Below are 27,334 nucleotides of genomic sequence, written 5' to 3' on the forward strand. Positions count from 1 at the left end.
AAATATAAATGATACTCGGGAGGAAATCAAACTCAGAATAAATATGGGAAATGTCTATTATTATTCGGTTGATAAGCTTTTGTACTCTAGTCGGCTGTCAAAAAATCTGGAAGTTAGAATTTATAAAACAGTTATATTACCGGTTGTTCTTTATGGTTGTGAAATTTGGACTCTCACTTTGAGAGAGGAACATAGGTTAAGGGTGTTTGAGAATAAGGTGCTTAGGAAAATATTCGGGGCTAAGAGGGATGAAGTTACAGGAGAATGGAGAAAGTTACACAACACAGAACTGCACGCATTGTATTCTTCACCTGACATAATTAGGAACATTAAATCCAGACGTTTGAGATGGGCAGGGCATGTAGCACGTATAAGCCAATCCAGAAATGCATATAGAGTGTTAGTAGGGAGGCCGGAGGGAATAAGACCTTTGGGAAGCCGAGACGTAGATGGGAGGATAATATTAAAATGGATTTGTGGGAGATGGGAAATAATGATACAGACTGGATTAATCTTGCTCAGGATAGGGACCGATGGCGGGCTTATGTGAGGGCGGCAATGAACCTCCGGGTTCCTTAAAAGCCAGTAACATGCTGCTTTACTCTGATTTCGTCTGTTCGACTCCTGTATATTGATGAAACATTTTCATTTCAGGATTTCCGTTACCCAAGACTGTACACCCCTCCATGGGCATGTGGTTACGATTCAAGAGAAACCTGCCTCTAGTAGCTCTTCTGAATGTCCTAATAGTGAAGACATCTTGCAGACACAATCTGACAGTCACTGTTCAGTTCGCAGTGGGACAGGAGACAGTTCAAACAAGTGTAGTGTTTGCGGGAAAGTTTTATCAACTTCCCGGTCTCTCAAATGCCATTTACGGACTCACACGGGTGAGAAGCCATTTAAATGTCAAGTTTGTGGAAAGGGCTTCTCGGAATCGGGTAGTCTCAGAAAGCATGCACGCATTCATACAGGTGAGAAGCCATTCAAATGCCAAACTTGTGAAAAATGTTTCTCGGACTTGAGCACTCTCAGAAAGCACGCGTACATGCATTCTGGCGACAAGCCTTTCAAATGCCAAGTGTGCGCGAAGTCTTTCTCGCAGTCCAACAGGCTGAGGAAACACATTCGTGTGCACACAGGTGAGAAGCCATTCAAATGTGAGGTGTGTGAAAAGTTTTTCTCCGATGTGGATAGTCTGCGCAAGCACAGTCGCGTGCACACGGGCGTGAAGCCGTTCAAGTGCGAGTACTGCGGCACGTGCTTCTCTCTGTGGGAGAACTTGCAGAGGCATGCACGCCTCCACAGGGGCGAGAAGCCTTTCAAATGCGAGGTGTGTGAAAAGTGTTTCACGGATTCTGACAGTCTGAGGAAGCACGCGCGCGTGCACACCGGCGCGAAGCCGTTCAAGTGCAATGTCTGCGGAACGTGCTTCTCTTTATCGGCGAACCTGAAGAGGCACGTTCGCCTACATACGGGCGAGAAGCCGTTCAAGTGTGAGATGTGTGAAAAGTGTTTTTCTGAATCGGGTAGTCTCAGGAAGCATTTTCGCGTGCACACGGGTGAGAAACCGTTCAAATGCAATGTTTGTGGAATGTGCTTCTCACAATCCGTAAATCTAAAAAGACACACACTCATACACGCATGAAACAAACTCTTGTACTTGTTTCTAGTACATGATTCTGCGTTTTCCGGGCTTCATATCCGTTTGGCCTTTGAAGTTCTCTGCCTGTTGAATGTTTTTCCACTATATTTGAAGGGCTCAGGCCCTATATACTTACGGGCTTTTAAGGAACCCAGAGTTTCATTGCCACCCTCACATAAGCCCGCTATCGGTCCCTATCCTGAGCAAGATTAATCCAGTCTCTATCATCATATCCCACCTCCCTCAAATCCATTTTAATATCTTCCCATCTACGTCTCTGCGTCCCTACCCACATTTACATAGTTTTACACAAATGGAAGTTGAAGTGGAGAAGGGACTGAAAAATGGAGATTGATTGGTGAAAATATTTTTATTCTAATAGAAATGTAAAATACATAGTACTACTACTACTATTATTATTATTGTTATTATTATTACTATTATTATTATTATTATTAAGATTATTGGAGTGAGTGACGTCACAATACAGGCTTTTTCCTTACAAAAATTCTGTAGTCTTGTTTAGCCCTCGAAAAATCAGCACTGTCTGTGTATTTTGGTTTAGTCATCTGTTGTCCAGCTAAGCAAAATAAAATAATACTGACATTTCATGGGTTAAGGAAACAAAGTGCAAATTTGTTCTAGTTGAACAGAATTGAAGCTCAACGTGTTATATGTTTGTCACATGACCTCCTCATTTTCCTGTTCTGTACCAAGCCATAATCTATTCCCATTCAAAGTCTGGTACGCTGAAGGAATGTGTTCAAGCTAGATCAGTAGATCATTAAACTTCTCCAAAGTCAGATATCTTCCTTCAGGGTACAGTAAATCTAGATTTCCGAATGCTTGCGGCCTTCCTCGGTGCTTTTTAGTCAAACCAACTTTGTTTTTATCTACATTGGTTCTACGATTGGTGATACCTTTCTCTAAACATGTGGCGCAAAAAAAAATTGCATTTTGTTGACATCTAAGGAAAGAGCTTTCTTTGTCGCAGTTTTGACATCTCCAGTCACAGTTATGGTACATAGAAGTTCGGATTCCACTGCTCTCACTTTCCAGTGGCTGAATCATGTGTTCACAGCTCGATAAGCTCTGACCTGGTACGAAGAATGTTGTTAATAATCTGAAGAATGGGCGCGTTCTGTATACCATGGGATAAAAATAAAGATACTTTTATATTTCTACCCTGTAGCATGTTAAGCTTCTCTTTATCGAGCAGGATCCTACTTCTTGTGCACCGCGTCATGCTACATTTACTTCCTACATCTTCTTGGAGAGGTGATGATGAATGTGAAAATTAAAGGTCCACATCTGCCGTTTGTGATGTGGTTTAGTCAGGTTTGCCAATCACAAAACCAGCTTTCCGAAAAGTTCTGAATGTCCTCAGCATTGCATCGTAGCCACAGGTTATCCTGATTTGTCTAATATTGTGGGTTAGTCACTTTTGGTGCTCAGCCCTTCAATTATGATCATTCCCAGAAGCCAGTGCGAATACTTTATAAGACTCTGTATTTCGCTTGTCTTTGACCTATAGACTGAGTTTCAAAATACCAGAGAAAATGCTATCGTGTCACCTGGTGTTACTTGCAGACTGCATTACTACATTTGACTCCTTTCCTTCCCTTGCCAATTAGCCACACTTATGATTCACGATAGAGTGGCACGTTTCCCCCCCCCCCGATGGCAGGGCCCGTAACTTGCCATTATTCGCCCCAAACCTATGAACATCACTTATATATTTTGCAAGTGCCAAGAAATGTAGAGCTTTCAGTTTGTTAGAGACAAACCAGAGTGACTTTATTGCTGCTTACTAGTAAACATGCGGGGATGCTACAGTGAGAAGGGCGAGTGTCTGAGCACCTTCGTTCGGGTGTGTAGAGAAAAGTCTGTTTTGGAGAGTCAAAATGACCATTTTTTGAAACTTTGCCGGCCTCTACCGTCCGTATGTCTGGGGGCAGAGGGTTGTCCTTTATGCTGCAGAGAGAGTTCAAGGAGCTCTATTCGCCGCACTTATCAGCTTTGTTCTCACGTCCATTCCGCAGAGATATGGCGGCGAGAATGTTGGCGGAAGAGGCCTTGGTATATTTTTTTCGAAAATCAGCTGGTGTTCGGGATTCCCATTTTGATTGGGTTTGTTTTAATCGTGACAACGATTTTTAGTTCTTTAAGCATTTTGATTATTGTATAGTCTCTGTTCTGTAAAGAATTTTAGATAAGGGCGCAAATAGCCATAGATGCTGACGCGCCCTTTTTAAACCCCACTAACTAACTAACTGATTGGGTTTGTTTTTCAGGCTGCCGCATAGCCCCGAGGCACGTTTCAAGATTCTTTTTTTTTTTCCGATTCCCGCGTTTTCGAGCTATGGGACAACTCCTGCATGTTACAAGTTAATTTTTCCTGCTGCTTCATTTCCGGCGCTGAAGCGGCCCCTTAGGGACCCGACGCAAGATTGAAATTCCTCGTTTTCTGCAGGTGGGCTACCCCAGCAGAGACCGGTGGCATGTTTCAAGTTTCTCGGTTTTACGGTGGCCGCGTTTTCCTGCGCTGGGGACGTGCTCGACTCACTCTGAAGTCACTCACGTTTCAATAACAAGTCACTTCCGATCCACTCACAAATGTCCTTCGTATCATTCACGAGTCATTACTATTGTCACGAGAGACTCCAGTCCAGATTCGCTCCCAGGTTCTTCACATTCATTCTGGTTCCCTCTCGACTCACTTCCAATCCACTCCCGATTCTCTCCCAACCTCTGTAGATTCGCTCCCAAGCCACACCAAATTCACTCCTAGTAACTCCCAATTCCATCTAGTCACTCATTAACGAGTTACTCCATATTCGCTCCCGAGTCATTCCTGTGTCACACTCGTTTCGTTCTAGTCATTCCCGATTCACTCTTGTCACTCCCGAATTCCTCTGGGTTCGCACATGCTACACTCCGTCACTCTCCAGTCTCGATTCAATCTCGCGTCACTCCCCATTCACTATTGAGTCACTTCATATTCACTCCCGAGTCACTTTCGATTCACTCTCGGGTCACTCATGATTCACTCCCGGTTCATTCTCGGGTCACTCTCGAGTCACTCCGGATTTACTCTCGGGCCACTCCCGATTCATTGCAGGTTAGTTCTCGAGTCACTCCCGGTTCATTCCAGGGTCACTCTCGAGTCACTCTCAATTCACTCTCGAGCCGCTCCCATTCACACCCGGCTCACTCCGGATTCACTCTAGGGTCACTCCCGAGTGACTTCCGGATTATGGGGTTACTATCGAGTCACTCCATAATCACTCTTGAGTCACTCACAATTCACTCTCCAGTCACTCCCAATTCACTCTCTAGTCACTCCCGATTCGCTCACGAGTCAATCCCAACTCTCAAGTCACAATTCACTCTAGTAACTCTGAGTCACTCCCGCATCACTCTCGAGTCACTCCCAATTCACTCGAGTCTCTCCTGATTCGCTCTAGTCACTCCCAATTCACTCGAGTCACTCCCGATTCGCTCCCGGTTCATTACAGGGGTCACTCCCCATTCACTCTCGAGTCACTCCTGGTACATTCCAAGGTCACTCCTGAGTCGATCCCAATTCACGCTCGAGTCACTCCCGATTCACTCTCGAATAACTCCCGGGTCACTCGAGTCACTCCCGAGTAACTTCCGGATAATTCTGAGGTCACTGGAGTCACTCCATAATCTTGAGTCACTCCCAATTCACTCTCTAGCCACTCCCGATTCGCTCTCGAGTCACTCCCGATTTGCTTTCGAGTCACTCCCGACGCACTATTGAGTCACGATTCACTCTAGTAATTGAGTCACTCCCGCATCACTCTCGCGTCACTCCAGGACCACTAGAGTCACTCCCAATTCACGTTCGAGTCACTCCCGATTCACTCTCGAGCCGATCCTATTCACTCCCGGGTCACTCCGGATTCACTCTCGAGTGACTTCCGGATCATGGAGTGACTCTCTAGTCACTCCATAATCACTCTGGAGTCACTCACAATTCACTCTCCAGTCACTCAATTCCCTCTCGAGTCACTCCCGATCCGTTCTCGGGTCACTCTCGACACACTCTCGAGTCACGATTCACTCTAGTAACTCCGAGTCACTTCCGCATCACTCTCGGGTCACTCCAGGTTCTTTCTCGGGTCACTCGCGATTCACTCTCGAGTCACTCCCAATTCACTCGAATCTCTCCTGATTTGCTCTAGTCACTCCCAATTCACTCGAGTCACTTCCGGTTCACTCCCGATTCGCTCTCGGTTCATTCTAGGGCAACTCCCGAGTCACTCCCGTTTCATTCAAGGCTCACTCCAGTTTCACTCTCGAGTCACTCCCCATTCACTCTCGAGTCACCCCTGTTACATTACGAAGTCACTCCTGAGTCACTCCCAATTCACGCTCGTCACTCCCGATTCACTCGAATAACTCCGGGTTCACTGTCGAGTCACTGCGGATTCACTCTCAGGTCACTCCCGAGTAACTTCCGGATCGTTCTGAATTAACTTTCGAGTTACTCCCAATTCTCTCTCCTGTCACTCCCGATTCGCTTTCTAGTCACTCCCGATTCACTCTCTAGTAACTCGAATCACTCTAGGGTCACTCCAGGTTCTTTCTCGGGTCACTCGCAATTCACTCCCTAGTCAATCCCGATTCACTCTCGAATCTCCCGATTCGCTTTCTAGACACTCCCTATTCACTCTCGAGTCACTCCAGATTCACTTTCGAGTCACTCCCGATTAACTCTCGAGTCACTCCCGGACCACTCACGATTCGCTCCCTGTTCATTCTAGGGCCACTCCCGAGTCACTCCCGGTTCATTCAAGGCTCACTCCTGTTTCACTCACGAGTCACACCCGTATTACTCGAGTCACTCCCGAAAATGAAATTTTCAAAATTGTCTAAAATTTTCCAAAATTAAAAAAAAAATTCAAAAATCTTCAAAACTCCAAAAAAATTTCAAAAATAAAAAATTACAAATTTTCAAAAATTCTAAAATAGCCAAAATTTTAAAAAATTTCAAAATTTTGAAAACGAATAAATTCAAATTTTTAAGAAATCAAATTTGAAATATTTCAAAATTTTTCAAAATTCCAAAAAATTCAAAATTTTTAAATTTTTTTTTAAAGTTCAAAACAAAATTTAAAACATTTCAAAATTGTCTACAACTTCAAAAATGTTTTTCAATTGAATATATTTCAACATATTTTTAAAATTCTTAAAATTGAAAAAAGAAATTTTGTTAAATTCAAAAAATTTAGTAATTTTTAAATTTCAAATATTTTCAAAATTTTTCGAAATTCAAAATTACACAATTTTTCAAAATCAAGAAAAAATTCTTAAAAATCTTCACATTTTTTAAAAGTTTTCAAAAGTTTTTCTAAAAATTTCAGAAATTAAAAAAAAAAATTTTTTTTTTTTTAGATTCAACAAACTTAAAAATTTTTCAAAAATTTTCAGCATTAAATAAAATATCAAAATTTAAAAAATTTTGAGGTTTTAAAAATTTCAAAAATTTCAAAAAAATTTCAAAATTTTTCACCAATCAAAAAACTTTCAAAATTTTCAAAAGTTGTTGAAATTAAAACAAATTTCAAAAATTTTCACAATTCCAAAAAAATAATTTAAAAAATCAAAACTTTCAAAACTAAAAACAATTTCAAAATTTTCGAAACTTTTCAAAACCTCCAAAATTATTTTTTTTTCAAAATTCAAAAAATTTAAAAATTTTTCGAAGTTCGAAAAAAATTTCAAAATTTTTTTTAAATTTTGAAAATTTTTGTCAACTGAAAACATTTTTCAATTTTTAGTTTTTTTTAATTTTTTTTTTTTTTCAGAAAATTGTTTGTTTGGGAGTGACTCAACAGTTAACCGGGTGTGACTAGAAAGAAGAGGGATTGACTGAAGAGATCATGGGGAGTGACTCGAGAGTGAATCGGAAGTGACTTGAGTTAATAGGAAGTGAACTGGGAGTTGCTCGAGAGTTAATCGGGAGTGACTGGAGAGTGAATCGAATGTGACTGGAGAGTGAATCGCGAGTGACTGGAGAGTAAATCTGTAGTGACTCGAGTTAACCGGAAGTGACTCGGGCGTGAATCGGGAGTCACTGGAGAGTGAATCGCGAGTGACTTGAGGGAATCGTGACTCGAGAGTGAATCTGGAGTCAACCGGGATTGACTCTAGTGGGACTCGGGAGTGACTAGTGGGACTCTGGAGTGACTGAAGAGCGAATCTGGAGTGACTTGAGAGGGAATCGGTAATGACTCGAGAGTGAATCTCGAGTGACTGGAGAGTGAATCGAAGATGGCTGAAGAGTGAATCTGGAGCGAATCGGGAGTGACTGGAGAGTGAATCGCAAGTGACTGGATAGGGAATCGGGAGTGACTGGAGAGTGAGTATCGAGTGACTGGAGAGGTAATCGGGAATGACTCGAGAGTGAATCTGGAGTGACTTGAGAGTGAATCGGGATTGACACGAGTAAATCTGGAGTGACTCGAGAGGGAATCGGTAGTATCTGTAGAGTGACTGAAGAGCGAACCGGGAGTGACTCGAGAGTGAATCTGGATTCAACCGGGAGTGACTAAACAGCGAATCGGGAGTGACTGGTGAGCGAGTCGGTAGTGACTGGAGAGTGAGTCGGGAGTGTCTCGAGAGTGAATCTGGGGTGACTCGAGAGGGAAACGGTGGTATCTGTAGAGTGACTCTGGAGTGACTGGAGAGTGAATCCGGAGTGACTCGAGTTGAAGGGGGAGTGACTAGTGTGAGTCGGGAGTGACTGAAGAGCGAATCGGGAGTGACTCGAGAGTGAATCTGGAGGGGACCGGGAGTGACTCGAGAGTGAATCGGGATTGACACGAGTGAATCGGGATTGACACAAGTGAATCTGGAATGGTTTAAAAGTGAATAGGCCGACTCGAGAGTGAATTGGGAGTGACTCAATAGCGATTCGGGAGTCTGAGGAGTGAACAGGGAGTGACACTAATGAATCGGGAGTGACTGGTGAGTGAATCGAGAGTGAATATGGAATGCTCGAATGTGAATGTGGAGTGACTCGACAGTGAACCTGGGGTGACCCGAAAGTAAACCGGGAGTGTCTCGAGAGTGAACCTGGAGTGACCCGAAAGTAAACTGGGAGTGACTCGAGAGAATCGGGAGTGTGTTAAGAGTGAAATGGGAGAGACTTGGGTGTGACTTAAGATCGACTCGACAGTGAATCGAAATTGACTTAGGAGTGATTTGGGAATGACTTGCAAGTGTTTAGGATTAACATGAGAGTGAGTTAGGAGTGACTTGGTTGTGACTAGAGTGAACTGAGAGTAAATATTTTTCAAACAGGTTTCAGTACTGTATTTTGTTATATTATTTGTCACACAAAATCTAATGTGAATTACTCCCTTTCAAACAAGGCTCGATAATGTAATTTTACTAACTTAAAAACTGCATTTCGATTATTCGCAAGCAAGAGAGTACGATGCAATGTTACTGTAAGTTCATTAAAAATGATCAAAATAAAATGTTGTATTCATAGTGATATGCATCTTATTATGTTTAGATTTATGATTCTATAATAAACCCCATCCAAACCCCAATGCTAGAAAAGGGCCACAGCGGTCCGATCCATATTCAACACTGCAGCGGTCAGGTGACGTGTAGAGCTCGCGAAATAAAGTGGGATGCTGACAGCCATATGGACCGCCTTCACGCACAAGAAAGTCCTATTCAGCTGTGCGCCCAGTTCACACCAGACCGAAATCTAATCATACACATGTGTAGTTAGCCTCATTTGCAATGTAAGGTATGAACTCAATGACGTAAATATGTTATGTTAGCTCACTAGTTGAGTACAAAGTGCTGATCGCTTCCAAGCAAAGAGTCCACAGGAAGTATTCTTCCTTCGTGTCATTTTGTCTGTAGTGATATTACTTTATTGTCAAAATACAAAGTATACAGACATAGTCAAACATATATATTCAAATGTATATTTAATAAATATATCCTCTTCCTACATTCCTTAATAAACTTATAACACCACTCATGTAATGCTATAGTTACTATACTGAGGGTTATTCATTACACTTTGCAACTATTTCTTTAACACCTTCGCTTTACGAAACAGACCTAATGACGTCAACATTTTATACTGTGAACCTCCTATTAACACTTGTAACATGTTGGATACTGAAAATCATTGACAATGAAATTAGCTTTTATGCAGTTTATGTCTCTTATTGTTAAGAATTATTTCTCCTCTATTCCTTTATACATATTTCACACACACACACTTATCTATAGTGCAATTACGGTGTTTAATACATTTCATGAAATAAACTTGTATTATTTAACTAAACCACTCATTCTTTCAACCTTGTCTTCTCCTCACATTGCAACTCTTTACGTGTCCAGCTGTAGCATGTCACGAGGACAGTGCTGCAAATATGATCACACCAATCAGCGACATGAAGGGCATATCACTGTCAGGCAATCCAGCGACATACTGCCACCTACCCGAGGAATCAGCCTGCAAACATAAGCAATGTTATATGTAGCGGCAATATCTCTGTTTCAAATCAACAATGCAACAAAGACATGAAATACATAAACAAGATAAAGGGGATGAAGAATGCCAAAGGAAAAATATACATAACTGCAAAATCAAACACTCAAAACATACCCCACATCACAATATATCACTATAATCATGGAATGAAATAACAGTTACATTCAAATCAAAATAATAATTTCACTTTGCAACATAGCCACAATTTTGAACTTGGTCTTCCTACCTCAATGAAGTCTTTTGCCCAATTTGAAATCTACATATTGTAAGTTGCAAGAATAATAAATGTCAGAAAATGTGAAATAGGAGAAACAGACACTGCAGATGGTGTGAAATATTCAAACTACTACGCACTTACTACTACAATAATGGTACAAATAATTATGACACTACTTAGATAACGAGTAAAGATTATATAGCTTTTAAAGACTACAACAAAGGAGCTTCCAGATGAGACAAAAACAACACCAATTGCCAAACAACAATGTCTCAACAGCAATGCACTGCCTGCTAGGGATAAAAAATCCACAGCTTGAGCACAAGACTACAAAAAAGTGCAACGGATTTGCTCGATTTTATTCGTGAATATTAGTAAACATGTGGGGATGCTACAGTGAAAAGGGCGGGTCTCTGAGCCGCTTCGTTCTACTTGTGTAGAGAAAATTCTCTTTTAGAAGGCCAAAATGACCATTTTTTTTAAATATAACAGCCCCCACAGTCCATATGCCTGGGGATAGAGAGTTGTCTTTTACACTACAGATATAGTGCGTGGACGTCTATTCGAGACATTTAACAGCTTTGTTCTCATTACATATACGGCGGAGATATGGCGGCAAGAATGTATGCGAAATAGAAGTTTAAAAGCCTTCGTGTTTTTTCTCGATCATCAGTTTGTGTTCGAGATTCGCATTTTCATGATGTCGGGTCCGAAGTAGGTCAAGGGGGAATAAAAGAATACATCCCGTTCTTCGATATGACCATTATTTCCGGAAATAATGGCCATACCGAGGAACGGGATGCGGCCCTGTATTCCCCCTTGACTTACTTCTTACGCGATAGCATCAAAATGGCAATCGCGAACACTTTCTGATTTTCGAGAAAAAAAGGGTAAGGGTTTAGACCACCCTTCCGCCGGCATTCTTTCCGCCATAACTCCGCAGTACGTGTAGTCACAACAAAGCCGAGGAGTGCGTTGAATACAGCTCGTCGAACTCTATCTCCAGTATAAAGGACAACTCTCTATCCCCCTGCGTTTGGACGGGAGAGGCCGGCAAAGTTTCAAAATATGGTCATTTTGACCTTCCAAAAGAGACTTTTTTCTACACAAGGAAAACGAAGCGGCTCAGAGACCCGCCCTTTTAACTGTAGCATCCCCGCATCCTTCCTAGTAATCAGCGCTAATATCCGGCAAATCCGCCGCACTTTTTTCTAGCCTTAATTTTTGGGTACCTGAAATATTTGAGTCCCTAATTCCGGAAATAATGGCCATACCGAGGAACGGGATGCGGCCCTGTATTCCCCCTTGACTTACTTCTTACGCGATAGCATCAAAATGGCAATCGCGAACACTTTCTGATTTTCGAGAAAAAAAGGGTAAGGGTTTAGACCACCCTTCCGCCGGCATTCTTTCCGCCATAACTCCGCAGTACGTGTAGTCACAACAAAGCCGAGGAGTGCGTTGAATACAGCTCGTCGAACTCTATCTCCAGTATAAAGGACAACTCTCTATCCCCCTGCGTTTGGACGGGAGAGGCCGGCAAAGTTTCAAAATATGGTCATTTTGACCTTCCAAAAGAGACTTTTTTCTACACAAGGAAAACGAAGCGGCTCAGAGACCCGCCCTTTTAACTGTAGCATCCCCGCATCCTTCCTAGTAATCAGCGCTAATATCCGGCAAATCCGCCGCACTTTTTTCTAGCCTTAATTTTTGGGTACCTGAAATATTTGAGTCCCTAATTCCGGAAATAATGGCCATACCGAGGAACGGGATGCGGCCCTGTATTCCCCCTTGACTTACTTCTTACGCGATAGCATCAAAATGGCAATCGCGAACACTTTCTGATTTTCGAGAAAAAAAGGGTAAGGGTTTAGACCACCCTTCCGCCGGCATTCTTTCCGCCATAACTCCGCAGTACGTGTAGTCACAACAATGCCGAGGAGTGCGTTGAATACAGCTCGTCGAACTCTATCTCCAGTATAAAGGACAACTCTCTATCCCCCTGCGTTTGGACGGGAGAGGCCGGCAAAGTTTCAAAATATGGTCATTTTGACCTTCCAAAAGAGACTTTTTTCTACACAAGGAAAACGAAGCGGCTCAGAGACCCGCCCTTTTAACTGTAGCATCCCCGCATCCTTCCTAGTAATCAGCGCTAATATCCGGCAAATCCGCCGCACTTTTTTCTAGCCTTAATTTTTGGGTACCTGAAATATTTGAGTCCCTAATTCCGGAAATAATGGCCATACCGAGGAACGGGATGCGGCCCTGTATTCCCCCTTGACTTACTTCTTACGCGATAGCATCAAAATGGCAATCGCGAACACTTTCTGATTTTCGAGAAAAAAAGGGTAAGGGTTTAGACCACCCTTCCGCCGGCATTCTTTCCGCCATAACTCCGCAGTACGTGTAGTCACAACAAAGCCGAGGAGTGCGTTGAATACAGCTCGTCGAACTCTATCTCCAGTATAAAGGACAACTCTCTATCCCCCTGCGTTTGGACGGGAGAGGCCGGCAAAGTTTCAAAATATGGTCATTTTGACCTTCCAAAAGAGACTTTTTTCTACACAAGGAAAACGAAGCGGCTCAGAGACCCGCCCTTTTAACTGTAGCATCCCCGCATCCTTCCTAGTAATCAGCGCTAATATCCGGCAAATCCGCCGCACTTTTTTCTAGCCTTAATTTTTGGGTACCTGAAATATTTGAGTCCCTAATTCCGGAAATAATGGCCATACCGAGGAACGGGATGCGGCCCTGTATTCCCCCTTGACTTACTTCTTACGCGATAGCATCAAAATGGCAATCGCGAACACTTTCTGATTTTCGAGAAAAAAAGGGTAAGGGTTTAGACCACCCTTCCGCCGGCATTCTTTCCGCCATAACTCCGCAGTACGTGTAGTCACATCAAAGCCGAGGAGTGCGTTGAATACAGCTCGTCGAACTCTATCTCCAGTATAAAGGACAACTCTCTATCCCCCTGCGTTTGGACGGGAGAGGCCGGCAAAGTTTCAAAATATGGTCATTTTGACCTTCCAAAAGAGACTTTTTTCTACACAAGGAAAACGAAGCGGCTCAGAGACCCGCCCTTTTAACTGTAGCATCCCCGCATCCTTCCTAGTAATCAGCGCTAATATCCGGCAAATCCGCCGCACTTTTTTCTAGCCTTAATTTTTGGGTACCTGAAATATTTGAGTCCCTAATTCCGGAAATAATGGCCATACCGAGGAACGGGATGCGGCCCTGTATTCCCCCTTGACTTACTTCTTACGCGATAGCATCAAAATGGCAATCGCGAACACTTTCTGATTTTCGAGAAAAAAAGGGTAAGGGTTTAGACCACCCTTCCGCCGGCATTCTTTCCGCCATAACTCCGCAGTACGTGTAGTCACAACAAAGCCGAGGAGTGCGTTGAATACAGCTCGTCGAACTCTATCTCCAGTATAAAGGACAACTCTCTATCCCCCTGCGTTTGGACGGGAGAGGCCGGCAAAGTTTCAAAAAATGGTCATTTTGACCTTCCAAAAGAGACTTTTTTCTACACAAGGAAAACGAAGCGGCTCAGAGACCCGCCCTTTTAACTGTAGCATCCCCGCATCCTTCCTAGTAATCAGCGCTAATATCCGGCAAATCCGCCGCACTTTTTTCTAGCCTTAATTTTTGGGTACCTGAGATATTTGAGTCCCTAATTCCGGAAATAATGGCCATACCGAGGAACGGGATGCGGCCCTGTATTCCCCCTTGACTTACTTCTTACGCGATAGCATCAAAATGGCAATCGCGAACACTTTCTGATTTTCGAGAAAAAAAGGGTAAGGGTTTAGACCACCCTTCCGCCGGCATTCTTTCCGCCATAACTCCGCAGTACGTGTAGTCACAACAAAGCCGAGGAGTGCGTTGAATACAGCTCGTCGAACTCTATCTCCAGTATAAAGGACAACTCTCTATCCCCCTGCGTTTGGACGGGAGAGGCCGGCAAAGTTTCAAAATATGGTCATTTTGACCTTCCAAAAGAGACTTTTTTCTACACAAGGAAAACGAAGCGGCTCAGAGACCCGCCCTTTTAACTGTAGCATCCCCGCATCCTTCCTAGTAATCAGCGCTAATATCCGGCAAATCCGCCGCACTTTTTTCTAGCCTTAATTTTTGGGTACCTGAAATATTTGAGTCCCTAATTCCGGAAATAATGGCCATACCGAGGAACGGGATGCGGCCCTGTATTCCCCCTTGACTTACTTCTTACGCGATAGCATCAAAATGGCAATCGCGAACACTTTCTGATTTTCGAGAAAAAAAGGGTAAGGGTTTAGACCACCCTTCCGCCGGCATTCTTTCCGCCATAACTCCGCAGTACGTGTAGTCACAACAAAGCCGAGGAGTGCGTTGAATACAGCTCGTCGAACTCTATCTCCAGTATAAAGGACAACTCTCTATCCCCCTGCGTTTGGACGGGAGAGGCCGGCAAAGTTTCAAAATATGGTCATTTTGACCTTCCAAAAGAGACTTTTTTCTACACAAGGAAAACGAAGCGGCTCAGAGACCCGCCCTTTTAACTGTAGCATCCCCGCATCCTTCCTAGTAATCAGCGCTAATATCCGGCAAATCCGCCGCACTTTTTTCTAGCCTTAATTTTTGGGTACCTGAAATATTTGAGTCCCTAATTCCGGAAATAATGGCCATACCGAGGAACGGGATGCGGCCCTGTATTCCCCCTTGACTTACTTCTTACGCGATAGCATCAAAATGGCAATCGCGAACACTTTCTGATTTTCGAGAAAAAAAGGCATTCTTTCCGCCATAACTCCGCAGTACGTGTAGTCACAACAAAGCCGAGGAGTGCGTTGAATACAGCTCGTCGAACTCTATCTCCAGTATAAAGGACAACTCTCTATCCCCCTGCGTTTGGACGGGAGAGGCCGGCAAAGTTTCAAAATATGGTCATTTTGACCTTCCAAAAGAGACTTTTTTCTACACAAGGAAAACGAAGCGGCTCAGAGACCCGCCCTTTTAACTGTAGCATCCCCGCATCCTTCCTAGTAATCAGCGCTAATATCCGGCAAATCCGCCGCACTTTTTTCTAGCCTTAATTTTTGGGTACCTGAAATATTTGAGTCCCTAATTCCGGAAATAATGGCCATACCGAGGAACGGGATGCGGCCCTGTATTCCCCCTTGACTTACTTCTTACGCGATAGCATCAAAATGGCAATCGCGAACACTTTCTGATTTTCGAGAAAAAAAGGGTAAGGGTTTAGACCACCCTTCCGCCGGCATTCTTTCCGCCATAACTCCGCAGTACGTGTAGTCACAACAAAGCCGAGGAGTGCGTTGAATACAGCTCGTCGAACTCTATCTCCAGTATAAAGGACAACTCTCTATCCCCCTGCGTTTGGACGGGAGAGGCCGGCAAAGTTTCAAAAAATGGTCATTTTGACCTTCCAAAAGAGACTTTTTTCTACACAAGGAAAACGAAGCGGCTCAGAGACCCGCCCTTTTAACTGTAGCATCCCCGCATCCTTCCTAGTAATCAGCGCTAATATCCGGCAAATCCGCCGCACTTTTTTCTAGCCTTAATTTTTGGGTACCTGAAATATTTGAGTCCCTAATTCCGGAAATAATGGCCATACCGAGGAACGGGATGCGGCCCTGTATTCCCCCTTGACTTACTTCTTACGCGATAGCATCAAAATGGCAATCGCGAACACTTTCTGATTTTCGAGAAAATCCCTTCCGCCGGCATTCTTTCCGCCATAACTCCGCAGTACGTGTAGTCACAACAAAGCCGAGGAGTGCGTTGAATACAGCTCGTCGAACTCTATCTCCAGTATAAAGGACAACTCTCTATCCCCCTGCGTTTGGACGGGAGAGGCCGGCAAAGTTTCAAAAAATGGTCATTTTGACCTTCCAAAAGAGACTTTTTTCTACACAAGGAAAACGAAGCGGCTCAGAGACCCGCCCTTTTAACTGTAGCATCCCCGCATCCTTCCTAGTAATCAGCGCTAATATCCGGCAAATCCGCCGCACTTTTTTCTAGCCTTAATTTTTGGGTACCTGAAATATTTGAGTCCCTAATTCCGGAAATAATGGCCATACCGAGGAACGGGATGCGGCCCTGTATTCCCCCTTGACTTACTTCTTACGCGATAGCATCAAAATGGCAATCGCGAACACTTTCTGATTTTCGAGAAAAAAAGGGTAAGGGTTTAGACCACCCTTCCGCCGGCATTCTTTCCGCCATAACTCCGCAGTACGTGTAGTCACAACAAAGCCGAGGAGTGCGTTGAATACAGCTCGTCGAACTCTATCTCCAGTATAAAGGACAACTCTCTATCCCCCTGCGTTTGGACGGGAGAGGCCGGCAAAGTTTCAAAAAATGGTCATTTTGACCTTCCAAAAGAGACTTTTTTCTACACAAGGAAAACGAAGCGGCTCAGAGACCCGCCCTTTTAACTGTAGCATCCCCGCATCCTTCCTAGTAATCAGCGCTAATATCCGGCAAATCCGCCGCACTTTTTTCTAGCCTTAATTTTTGGGTACCTGAAATATTTGAGTCCCTAATTCCGGAAATAATGGCCATACCGAGGAACGGGATGCGGCCCTGTATTCCCCCTTGACTTACTTCTTACGCGATAGCATCAAAATGGCAATCGCGAACACTTTCTGATTTTCGAGAAAAAAAGGGTAAGGGTTTAGACCACCCTTCCGCCGGCATTCTTTCCGCCATAACTCCGCAGTACGTGTAGTCACAACAAAGCCGAGGAGTGCGTTGAATACAGCTCGTCGAACTCTATCTCCAGTATAAAGGACAACTCTCTATCCCCCTGCGTTTGGACGGGAGAGGCCGGCAAAGTTTCAAAATATGGTCATTTTGACCTTCCAAAAGAGACTTTTTTCTACACAAGGAAAACGAAGCGGCTCAGAGACCCGCCCTTTTAACTGTAGCATCCCCGCATCCTTCCTAGTAATCAGCGCTAATATCCGGCAAATCCGCCGCACTTTTTTCTAGCCTTAATTTTTGGGTACCTGAAATATTTGAGTCCCTAATTCCGGAAATAATGGCCATACCGAGGAACGGGATGCGGCCCTGTATTCCCCCTTGACTTACTTCTTACGCGATAGCATCAAAATGGCAATCGCGAACACTTTCTGATTTTCGAGAAAAAAAGGGTAAGGGTTTAGACCACCCTTCCGCCGGCATTCTTTCCGCCATAACTCCGCAGTACGTGTAGTCACAACAAAGCCGAGGAGTGCGTTGAATACAGCTCGTCGAACTCTATCTCCAGTATAAAGGACAACTCTCTATCCCCCTGCGTTTGGACGGGAGAGGCCGGCAAAGTTTCAAAAAATGGTCATTTTGACCTTCCAAAAGAGACTTTTTTCTACACAAGGAAAACGAAGCGGCTCAGAGACCCGCCCTTTTAACTGTAGCATCCCCGCATCCTTCCTAGTAATCAGCGCTAATATCCGGCAAATCCGCCGCACTTTTTTCTAGCCTTAATTTTTGGGTACCTGAAATATTTGAGTCCCTAATTCCGGAAATAATGGCCATACCGAGGAACGGGATGCGGCCCTGTATTCCCCCTTGACTTACTTCTTACGCGATAGCATCAAAATGGCAATCGCGAACACTTTCTGATTTTCGAGAAAAAAAGGGTAAGGGTTTAGACCACCCTTCCGCCGGCATTCTTTCCGCCATAACTCCGCAGTACGTGTAGTCACAACAAAGCCGAGGAGTGCGTTGAATACAGCTCGTCGAACTCTATCTCCAGTATAAAGGACAACTCTCTATCCCCCTGCGTTTGGACGGGAGAGGCCGGCAAAGTTTCAAAAAATGGTCATTTTGACTTTTCAAAAGAGACTTTTTTCTACACAAGGAAAACGAAGCGGCTCAGAGACCCGCCCTTTTAACTGTAGCATCCCCGCATCCTTCCTAGTAATCAGCGCTAATATCCGGCAAATCCGCCGCACTTTTTTCTAGCCTTAATTTTTGGGTACCTGAAATATTTGAGTCCCTAATTCCGGAAATAATGGCCATACCGAGGAACGGGATGCGGCCCTGTATTCCCCCTTGACTTACTTCTTACGCGATAGCATCAAAATGGCAATCGCGAACACTTTCTGATTTTCGAGAAAAAAAGGGTAAGGGTTTAGACCACCCTTCCGCCGGCATTCTTTCCGCCATAACTACGCAGTACGTGTAGTCACAACAAAGCCGAGGAGTGCGTTGAATACAGCTCGTCGAACTCTATCTCCAGTATAAAGGACAACTCTCTATCCCCCTGCGTTTGGACGGGAGAGGCCGGCAAAGTTTCAAAAAATGGTCATTTTGACCTTCCAAAAGAGACTTTTTTCTACACAAGGAAAACGAAGCGGCTCAGAGACCCGCCCTTTTAACTGTAGCATCCCCGCATCCTTCCTAGTAATCAGCGCTAATATCCGGCAAATCCGCCGCACTTTTTTCTAGCCTTAATTTTTGGGTACCTGAAATATTTGAGTCCCTAATTCCGGAAATAATGGCCATACCGAGGAACGGGATGCGGCCCTGTATTCCCCCTTGACTTACTTCTTACGCGATAGCATCAAAATGGCAATCGCGAACACTTTCTGATTTTCGAGAAAAAAAGGGTAAGGGTTTAGACCACCCTTCCGCCGGCATTCTTTCCGCCATAACTCCGCAGTACGTGTAGTCACAACAAAGCCGAGGAGTGCGTTGAATACAGCTCGTCGAACTCTATCTCCAGTATAAAGGACAACTCTCTATCCCCCTGCGTTTGGACGGGAGAGGCCGGCAAAGTTTCAAAAAATGGTCATTTTGACCTTCCAAAAGAGACTTTTTTCTACACAAGGAAAACGAAGCGGCTCAGAGACCCGCCCTTTTAACTGTAGCATCCCCGCATCCTTCCTAGTAATCAGCGCTAATATCCGGCAAATCCGCCGCACTTTTTTCTAGCCTTAATTTTTGGGTACCTGAAATATTTGAGTCCCTAATTCCGGAAATAATGGCCATACCGAGGAACGGGATGCGGCCCTGTATTCCCCCTTGACTTACTTCTTACGCGATAGCATCAAAATGGCAATCGCGAACACTTTCTGATTTTCGAGAAAAAAAGGGTAAGGGTTTAGACCACCCTTCCGCCGGCATTCTTTCCGCCATAACTCCGCAGTACGTGTAGTCACAACAAAGCCGAGGAGTGCGTTGAATACAGCTCGTCGAACTCTATCTCCAGTATAAAGGACAACTCTCTATCCCCCTGCGTTTGGACGGGAGAGGCCGGCAAAGTTTCAAAAAATGGTCATTTTGACCTTCCAAAAGAGACTTTTTTCTACACAAGGAAAACGAAGCGGCTCAGAGACCCGCCCTTTTAACTGTAGCATCCCCGCATCCTTCCTAGTAATCAGCGCTAATATCCGGCAAATCCGCCGCACTTTTTTCTAGCCTTAATTTTTGGGTACCTGAAATATTTGAGTCCCTAATTCCGGAAATAATGGCCATACCGAGGAACGGGATGCGGCCCTGTATTCCCCCTTGACTTACTTCTTACGCGATAGCATCAAAATGGCAATCGCGAACACTTTCTGATTTTCGAGAAAAAAAGGGTAAGGGTTTAGACCACCCTTCCGCCGGCATTCTTTCCGCCATAACTCCGCAGTACGTGTAGTCACAACAAAGCCGAGGAGTGCGTTGAATACAGCTCGTCGAACTCTATCTCCAGTATAAAGGACAACTCTCTATCCCCCTGCGTTTGAACGGGAGAGGCCGGCAAAGTTTCAAAATATGGTCATTTTGACCTTCCAAAAGAGACTTTTTTCTACACAAGGAAAACGAAGCGGCTCAGAGACCCGCCCTTTTAACTGTAGCATCCCCGCATCCTTCCTAGTAATCAGCGCTAATATCCGGCAAATCCGCCGCACTTTTTTCTAGCCTTAATTTTTGGGTACCTGAAATATTTGAGTCCCTAATTCCGGAAATAATGGCCATACCGAGGAACGGGATGCGGCCCTGTATTCCCCCTTGACTTACTTCTTACGCGATAGCATCAAAATGGCAATCGCGAACACTTTCTGATTTTCGAGAAAAAAAGGGTAAGGGTTTAGACCACCCTTCCGCCGGCATTCTTTCCGCCATAACTCCGCAGTACGTGTAGTCACAACAAAGCCGAGGAGTGCGTTGAATACAGCTCGTCGAACTCTATCTCCAGTATAAAGGACAACTCTCTATCCCCCTGCGTTTGGACGGGAGAGGCCGGCAAAGTTTCAAAAAATGGTCATTTTGACCTTCCAAAAGAGACTTTTTTCTACACAAGGAAAACGAAGCGGCTCAGAGACCCGCCCTTTTAACTGTAGCATCCCCGCATCCTTCCTAGTAATCAGCGCTAATATCCGGCAAATCCGCCGCACTTTTTTCTAGCCTTAATTTTTGGGTACCTGAAATATTTGAGTCCCTAATTCCGGAAATAATGGCCATACCGAGGAACGGGATGCGGCCCTGTATTCCCCCTTGACTTACTTCTTACGCGATAGCATCAAAATGGCAATCGCGAACACTTTCTGATTTTCGAGAAAAAAAGGGTAAGGGTTTAGACCACCCTTCCGCCGGCATTCTTTCCGCCATAACTCCGCAGTACGTGTAGTCACAACAAAGCCGAGGAGTGCGTTGAATACAGCTCGTCGAACTCTATCTCCAGTATAAAGGACAACTCTCTATCCCCCTGCGTTTGGACGGGAGAGGCCGGCAAAGTTTCAAAAAATGGTCATTTTGACCTTTCAAAAGAGACTTTTTTCTACACAAGGAAAACGAAGCGGCTCAGAGACCCGCCCTTTTAACTGTAGCATCCCCGCATCCTTCCTAGTAATCAGCGCTAATATCCGGCAAATCCGCCGCACTTTTTTCTAGCCTTAATTTTTGGGTACCTGAAATATTTGAGTCCCTAATTCCGGAAATAATGGCCATACCGAGGAACGGGATGCGGCCCTGTATTCCCCCTTGACTTACTTCTTACGCGATAGCATCAAAATGGCAATCGCGAACACTTTCTGATTTTCGAGAAAAAAAGGGTAAGGGTTTAGACCACCCTTCCGCCGGCATTCTTTCCGCCATAACTCCGCAGTACGTGTAGTCACAACAAAGCCGAGGAGTGCGTTGAATACAGCTCGTCGAACTCTATCTCCAGTATAAAGGACAACTCTCTATCCCCCTGCGTTTGGACGGGAGAGGCCGGCAAAGTTTCAAAAAATGGTCATTTTGACCTTCCAAAAGAGACTTTTTTCTACACAAGGAAAACGAAGCGGCTCAGAGACCCGCCCTTTTAACTGTAGCATCCCCGCATCCTTCCTAGTAATCAGCGCTAATATCCGGCAAATCCGCCGCACTTTTTTCTAGCCTTAATTTTTGGGTACCTGAAATATTTGAGTCCCTAATTCCGGAAATAATGGCCATACCGAGGAACGGGATGCGGCCCTGTATTCCCCCTTGACTTACTTCTTACGCGATAGCATCAAAATGGCAATCGCGAACACTTTCTGATTTTCGAGAAAAAAAGGGTAAGGGTTTAGACCACCCTTCCGCCGGCATTCTTTCCGCCATAACTCCGCAGTACGTGTAGTCACAACAAAGCCGAGGAGTGCGTTGAATACAGCTCGTCGAACTCTATCTCCAGTATAAAGGACAACTCTCTATCCCCCTGCGTTTGGACGGGAGAGGCCGGCAAAGTTTCAAAATATGGTCATTTTGACCTTCCAAAAGAGACTTTTTTCTACACAAGGAAAACGAAGCGGCTCAGAGACCCGCCCTTTTAACTGTAGCATCCCCGCATCCTTCCTAGTAATCAGCGCTAATATCCGGCAAATCCGCCGCACTTTTTTCTAGCCTTAATTTTTGGGTACCTGAAATATTTGAGTCCCTAATTCCGGAAATAATGGCCATACCGAGGAACGGGATGCGGCCCTGTATTCCCCCTTGACTTACTTCTTACGCGATAGCATCAAAATGGCAATCGCGAACACTTTCTGATTTTCGAGAAAAAAAGGGTAAGGGTTTAGACCACCCTTCCGCCGGCATTCTTTCCGCCATAACTCCGCAGTACGTGTAGTCACAACAAAGCCGAGGAGTGCGTTGAATACAGCTCGTCGAACTCTATCTCCAGTATAAAGGACAACTCTCTATCCCCCTGCGTTTGGACGGGAGAGGCCGGCAAAGTTTCAAAAAATGGTCATTTTGACCTTCCAAAAGAGACTTTTTTCTACACAAGGAAAACGAAGCGGCTCAGAGACCCGCCCTTTTAACTGTAGCATCCCCGCATCCTTCCTAGTAATCAGCGCTAATATCCGGCAAATCCGCCGCACTTTTTTCTAGCCTTAATTTTTGGGTACCTGAAATATTTGAGTCCCTAATTCCGGAAATAATGGCCATACCGAGGAACGGGATGCGGCCCTGTATTCCCCCTTGACTTACTTCTTACGCGATAGCATCAAAATGGCAATCGCGAACACTTTCTGATTTTCGAGAAAAAAAGGGTAAGGGTTTAGACCACCCTTCCGCCGGCATTCTTTCCGCCATAACTCCGCAGTACGTGTAGTCACAACAAAGCCGAGGAGTGCGTTGAATACAGCTCGTCGAACTCTATCTCCAGTATAAAGGACAACTCTCTATCCCCCTGCGTTTGGACGGGAGAGGCCGGCAAAGTTTCAAAAAATGGTCATTTTGACCTTCCAAAAGAGACTTTTTTCTACACAAGGAAAACGAAGCGGCTCAGAGACCCGCCCTTTTAACTGTAGCATCCCCGCATCCTTCCTAGTAATCAGCGCTAATATCCGGCAAATCCGCCGCACTTTTTTCTAGCCTTAATTTTTGGGTACCTGAAATATTTGAGTCCCTAATTCCGGAAATAATGGCCATACCGAGGAACGGGATGCGGCCCTGTATTCCCCCTTGACTTACTTCTTACGCGATAGCATCAAAATGGCAATCGCGAACACTTTCTGATTTTCGAGAAAAAAAGGGTAAGGGTTTAGACCACCCTTCCGCCGGCATTCTTTCCGCCATAACTCCGCAGTACGTGTAGTCACAACAAAGCCGAGGAGTGCGTTGAATACAGCTCGTCGAACTCTATCTCCAGTATAAAGGACAACTCTCTATCCACCTGCGTTTGGACGGGAGAGGCCGGCAAAGTTTCAAAATATGGTCATTTTGACTTTTCAAAAGAGACTTTTTTCTACACAAGGAAAACGAAGCGGCTCAGAGACCCGCCCTTTTAACTGTAGCATCCCCGCATCCTTCCTAGTAATCAGCGCTAATATCCGGCAAATCCGCCGCACTTTTTTCTAGCCTTAATTTTTGGGTACCTGAAATATTTGAGTCCCTAATTCCGGAAATAATGGCCATACCGAGGAACGGGATGCGGCCCTGTATTCCCCCTTGACTTACTTCTTACGCGATAGCATCAAAATGGCAATCGCGAACACTTTCTGATTTTCGAGAAAAAAAGGGTAAGGGTTTAGACCACCCTTCCGCCGGCATTCTTTCCGCCATAACTACGCAGTACGTGTAGTCACAACAAAGCCGAGGAGTGCGTTGAATACAGCTCGTCGAACTCTATCTCCAGTATAAAGGACAACTCTCTATCCCCCTGCGTTTGGACGGGAGAGGCCGGCAAAGTTTCAAAAAATGGTCATTTTGACCTTCCAAAAGAGACTTTTTTCTACACAAGGAAAACGAAGCGGCTCAGAGACCCGCCCTTTTAACTGTAGCATCCCCGCATCCTTCCTAGTAATCAGCGCTAATATCCGGCAAATCCGCCGCACTTTTTTCTAGCCTTAATTTTTGGGTACCTGAAATATTTGAGTCCCTAATTCCGGAAATAATGGCCATACCGAGGAACGGGATGCGGCCCTGTATTCCCCCTTGACTTACTTCTTACGCGATAGCATCAAAATGGCAATCGCGAACACTTTCTGATTTTCGAGAAAAAAAGGGTAAGGGTTTAGACCACCCTTCCGCCGGCATTCTTTCCGCCATAACTCCGCAGTACGTGTAGTCACAACAAAGCCGAGGAGTGCGTTGAATACAGCTCGTCGAACTCTATCTCCAGTATAAAGGACAACTCTCTATCCCCCTGCGTTTGGACGGGAGAGGCCGGCAAAGTTTCAAAAAATGGTCATTTTGACCTTCCAAAAGAGACTTTTTTCTACACAAGGAAAACGAAGCGGCTCAGAGACCCGCCCTTTTAACTGTAGCATCCCCGCATCCTTCCTAGTAATCAGCGCTAATATCCGGCAAATCCGCCGCACTTTTTTCTAGCCTTAATTTTTGGGTACCTGAAATATTTGAGTCCCTAATTCCGGAAATAATGGCCATACCGAGGAACGGGATGCGGCCCTGTATTCCCCCTTGACTTACTTCTTACGCGATAGCATCAAAATGGCAATCGCGAACACTTTCTGATTTTCGAGAAAAAAAGGGTAAGGGTTTAGACCACCCTTCCGCCGGCATTCTTTCCGCCATAACTCCGCAGTACGTGTAGTCACAACAAAGCCGAGGAGTGCGTTGAATACAGCTCGTCGAACTCTATCTCCAGTATAAAGGACAACTCTCTATCCCCCTGCGTTTGGACGGGAGAGGCCGGCAAAGTTTCAAAAAATGGTCATTTTGACCTTCCAAAAGAGACTTTTTTCTACACAAGGAAAACGAAGCGGCTCAGAGACCCGCCCTTTTAACTGTAGCATCCCCGCATCCTTCCTAGTAATCAGCGCTAATATCCGGCAAATCCGCCGCACTTTTTTCTAGCCTTAATTTTTGGGTACCTGAAATATTTGAGTCCCTAATTCCGGAAATAATGGCCATACCGAGGAACGGGATGCGGCCCTGTATTCCCCCTTGACTTACTTCTTACGCGATAGCATCAAAATGGCAATCGCGAACACTTTCTGATTTTCGAGAAAAAAAGGGTAAGGGTTTAGACCACCCTTCCGCCGGCATTCTTTCCGCCATAACTCCGCAGTACGTGTAGTCACAACAAAGCCGAGGAGTGCGTTGAATACAGCTCGTCGAACTCTATCTCCAGTATAAAGGACAACTCTCTATCCCCCTGCGTTTGGACGGGAGAGGCCGGCAAAGTTTCAAAAAATGGTCATTTTGACCTTCCAAAAGAGACTTTTTTCTACACAAGGAAAACGAAGCGGCTCAGAGACCCGCCCTTTTAACTGTAGCATCCCCGCATCCTTCCTAGTAATCAGCGCTAATATCCGGCAAATCCGCCGCACTTTTTTCTAGCCTTAATTTTTGGGTACCTGAAATATTTGAGTCCCTAATTCCGGAAATAATGGCCATACCGAGGAACGGGATGCGGCCCTGTATTCCCCCTTGACTTACTTCTTACGCGATAGCATCAAAATGGCAATCGCGAACACTTTCTGATTTTCGAGAAAAAAAGGGTAAGGGTTTAGACCACCCTTCCGCCGGCATTCTTTCCGCCATAACTCCGCAGTACGTGTAGTCACAACAAAGCCGAGGAGTGCGTTGAATACAGCTCGTCGAACTCTATCTCCAGTATAAAGGACAACTCTCTATCCCCCTGCGTTTGAACGGGAGAGGCCGGCAAAGTTTCAAAATATGGTCATTTTGACCTTCCAAAAGAGACTTTTTTCTACACAAGGAAAACGAAGCGGCTCAGAGACCCGCCCTTTTAACTGTAGCATCCCCGCATCCTTCCTAGTAATCAGCGCTAATATCCGGCAAATCCGCCGCACTTTTTTCTAGCCTTAATTTTTGGGTACCTGAAATATTTGAGTCCCTAATTCCGGAAATAATGGCCATACCGAGGAACGGGATGCGGCCCTGTATTCCCCCTTGACTTACTTCTTACGCGATAGCATCAAAATGGCAATCGCGAACACTTTCTGATTTTCGAGAAAAAAAGGGTAAGGGTTTAGACCACCCTTCCGCCGGCATTCTTTCCGCCATAACTCCGCAGTACGTGTAGTCACAACAAAGCCGAGGAGTGCGTTGAATACAGCTCGTCGAACTCTATCTCCAGTATAAAGGACAACTCTCTATCCCCCTGCGTTTGGACGGGAGAGGCCGGCAAAGTTTCAAAAAATGGTCATTTTGACCTTCCAAAAGAGACTTTTTTCTACACAAGGAAAACGAAGCGGCTCAGAGACCCGCCCTTTTAACTGTAGCATCCCCGCATCCTTCCTAGTAATCAGCGCTAATATCCGGCAAATCCGCCGCACTTTTTTCTAGCCTTAATTTTTGGGTACCTGAAATATTTGAGTCCCTAATTCCGGAAATAATGGCCATACCGAGGAACGGGATGCGGCCCTGTATTCCCCCTTGACTTACTTCTTACGCGATAGCATCAAAATGGCAATCGCGAACACTTTCTGATTTTCGAGAAAAAAAGGGTAAGGGTTTAGACCACCCTTCCGCCGGCATTCTTTCCGCCATAACTCCGCAGTACGTGTAGTCACAACAAAGCCGAGGAGTGCGTTGAATACAGCTCGTCGAACTCTATCTCCAGTATAAAGGACAACTCTCTATCCCCCTGCGTTTGGACGGGAGAGGCCGGCAAAGTTTCAAAAAATGGTCATTTTGACCTTTCAAAAGAGACTTTTTTCTACACAAGGAAAACGAAGCGGCTCAGAGACCCGCCCTTTTAACTGTAGCATCCCCGCATCCTTCCTAGTAATCAGCGCTAATATCCGGCAAATCCGCCGCACTTTTTTCTAGCCTTAATTTTTGGGTACCTGAAATATTTGAGTCCCTAATTCCGGAAATAATGGCCATACCGAGGAACGGGATGCGGCCCTGTATTCCCCCTTGACTTACTTCTTACGCGATAGCATCAAAATGGCAATCGCGAACACTTTCTGATTTTCGAGAAAAAAAGGGTAAGGGTTTAGACCACCCTTCCGCCGGCATTCTT

The 27,334-nt window shown here is 44.9% G+C and overlaps 1 protein-coding gene and 1 pseudogene across 1 annotated transcript in view; one reads left to right on the forward strand and one right to left on the reverse strand.

Moving 5' to 3' along the window:
* LOC138700305 (zinc finger protein 235-like) overlaps positions 1–6,982 on the forward strand; it is a 50,187-nt gene extending 43,205 nt beyond the window's left edge. The window contains exon 5 of the mRNA XM_069826837.1: positions 655–6,982. Within this exon, the coding sequence (XP_069682938.1) occupies positions 655–1,648 (994 nt within the window). The 3' untranslated portion in view covers positions 1,649–6,982. The remainder of the gene's footprint in view (positions 1–654) is intronic.
* A 2,562-nt stretch (positions 6,983–9,544) lies between these two features.
* The window catches only part of LOC138700450 (replication factor C subunit 2-like), a 229,265-nt pseudogene continuing 211,475 nt past the window's right edge, over positions 9,545–27,334 (reverse strand).

This window comes from Periplaneta americana, chromosome 5 (genome assembly GCF_040183065.1).
Source record: "Periplaneta americana isolate PAMFEO1 chromosome 5, P.americana_PAMFEO1_priV1, whole genome shotgun sequence".
In the NCBI taxonomy this organism is placed as follows: domain Eukaryota; kingdom Metazoa; phylum Arthropoda; class Insecta; order Blattodea; family Blattidae; genus Periplaneta; species Periplaneta americana.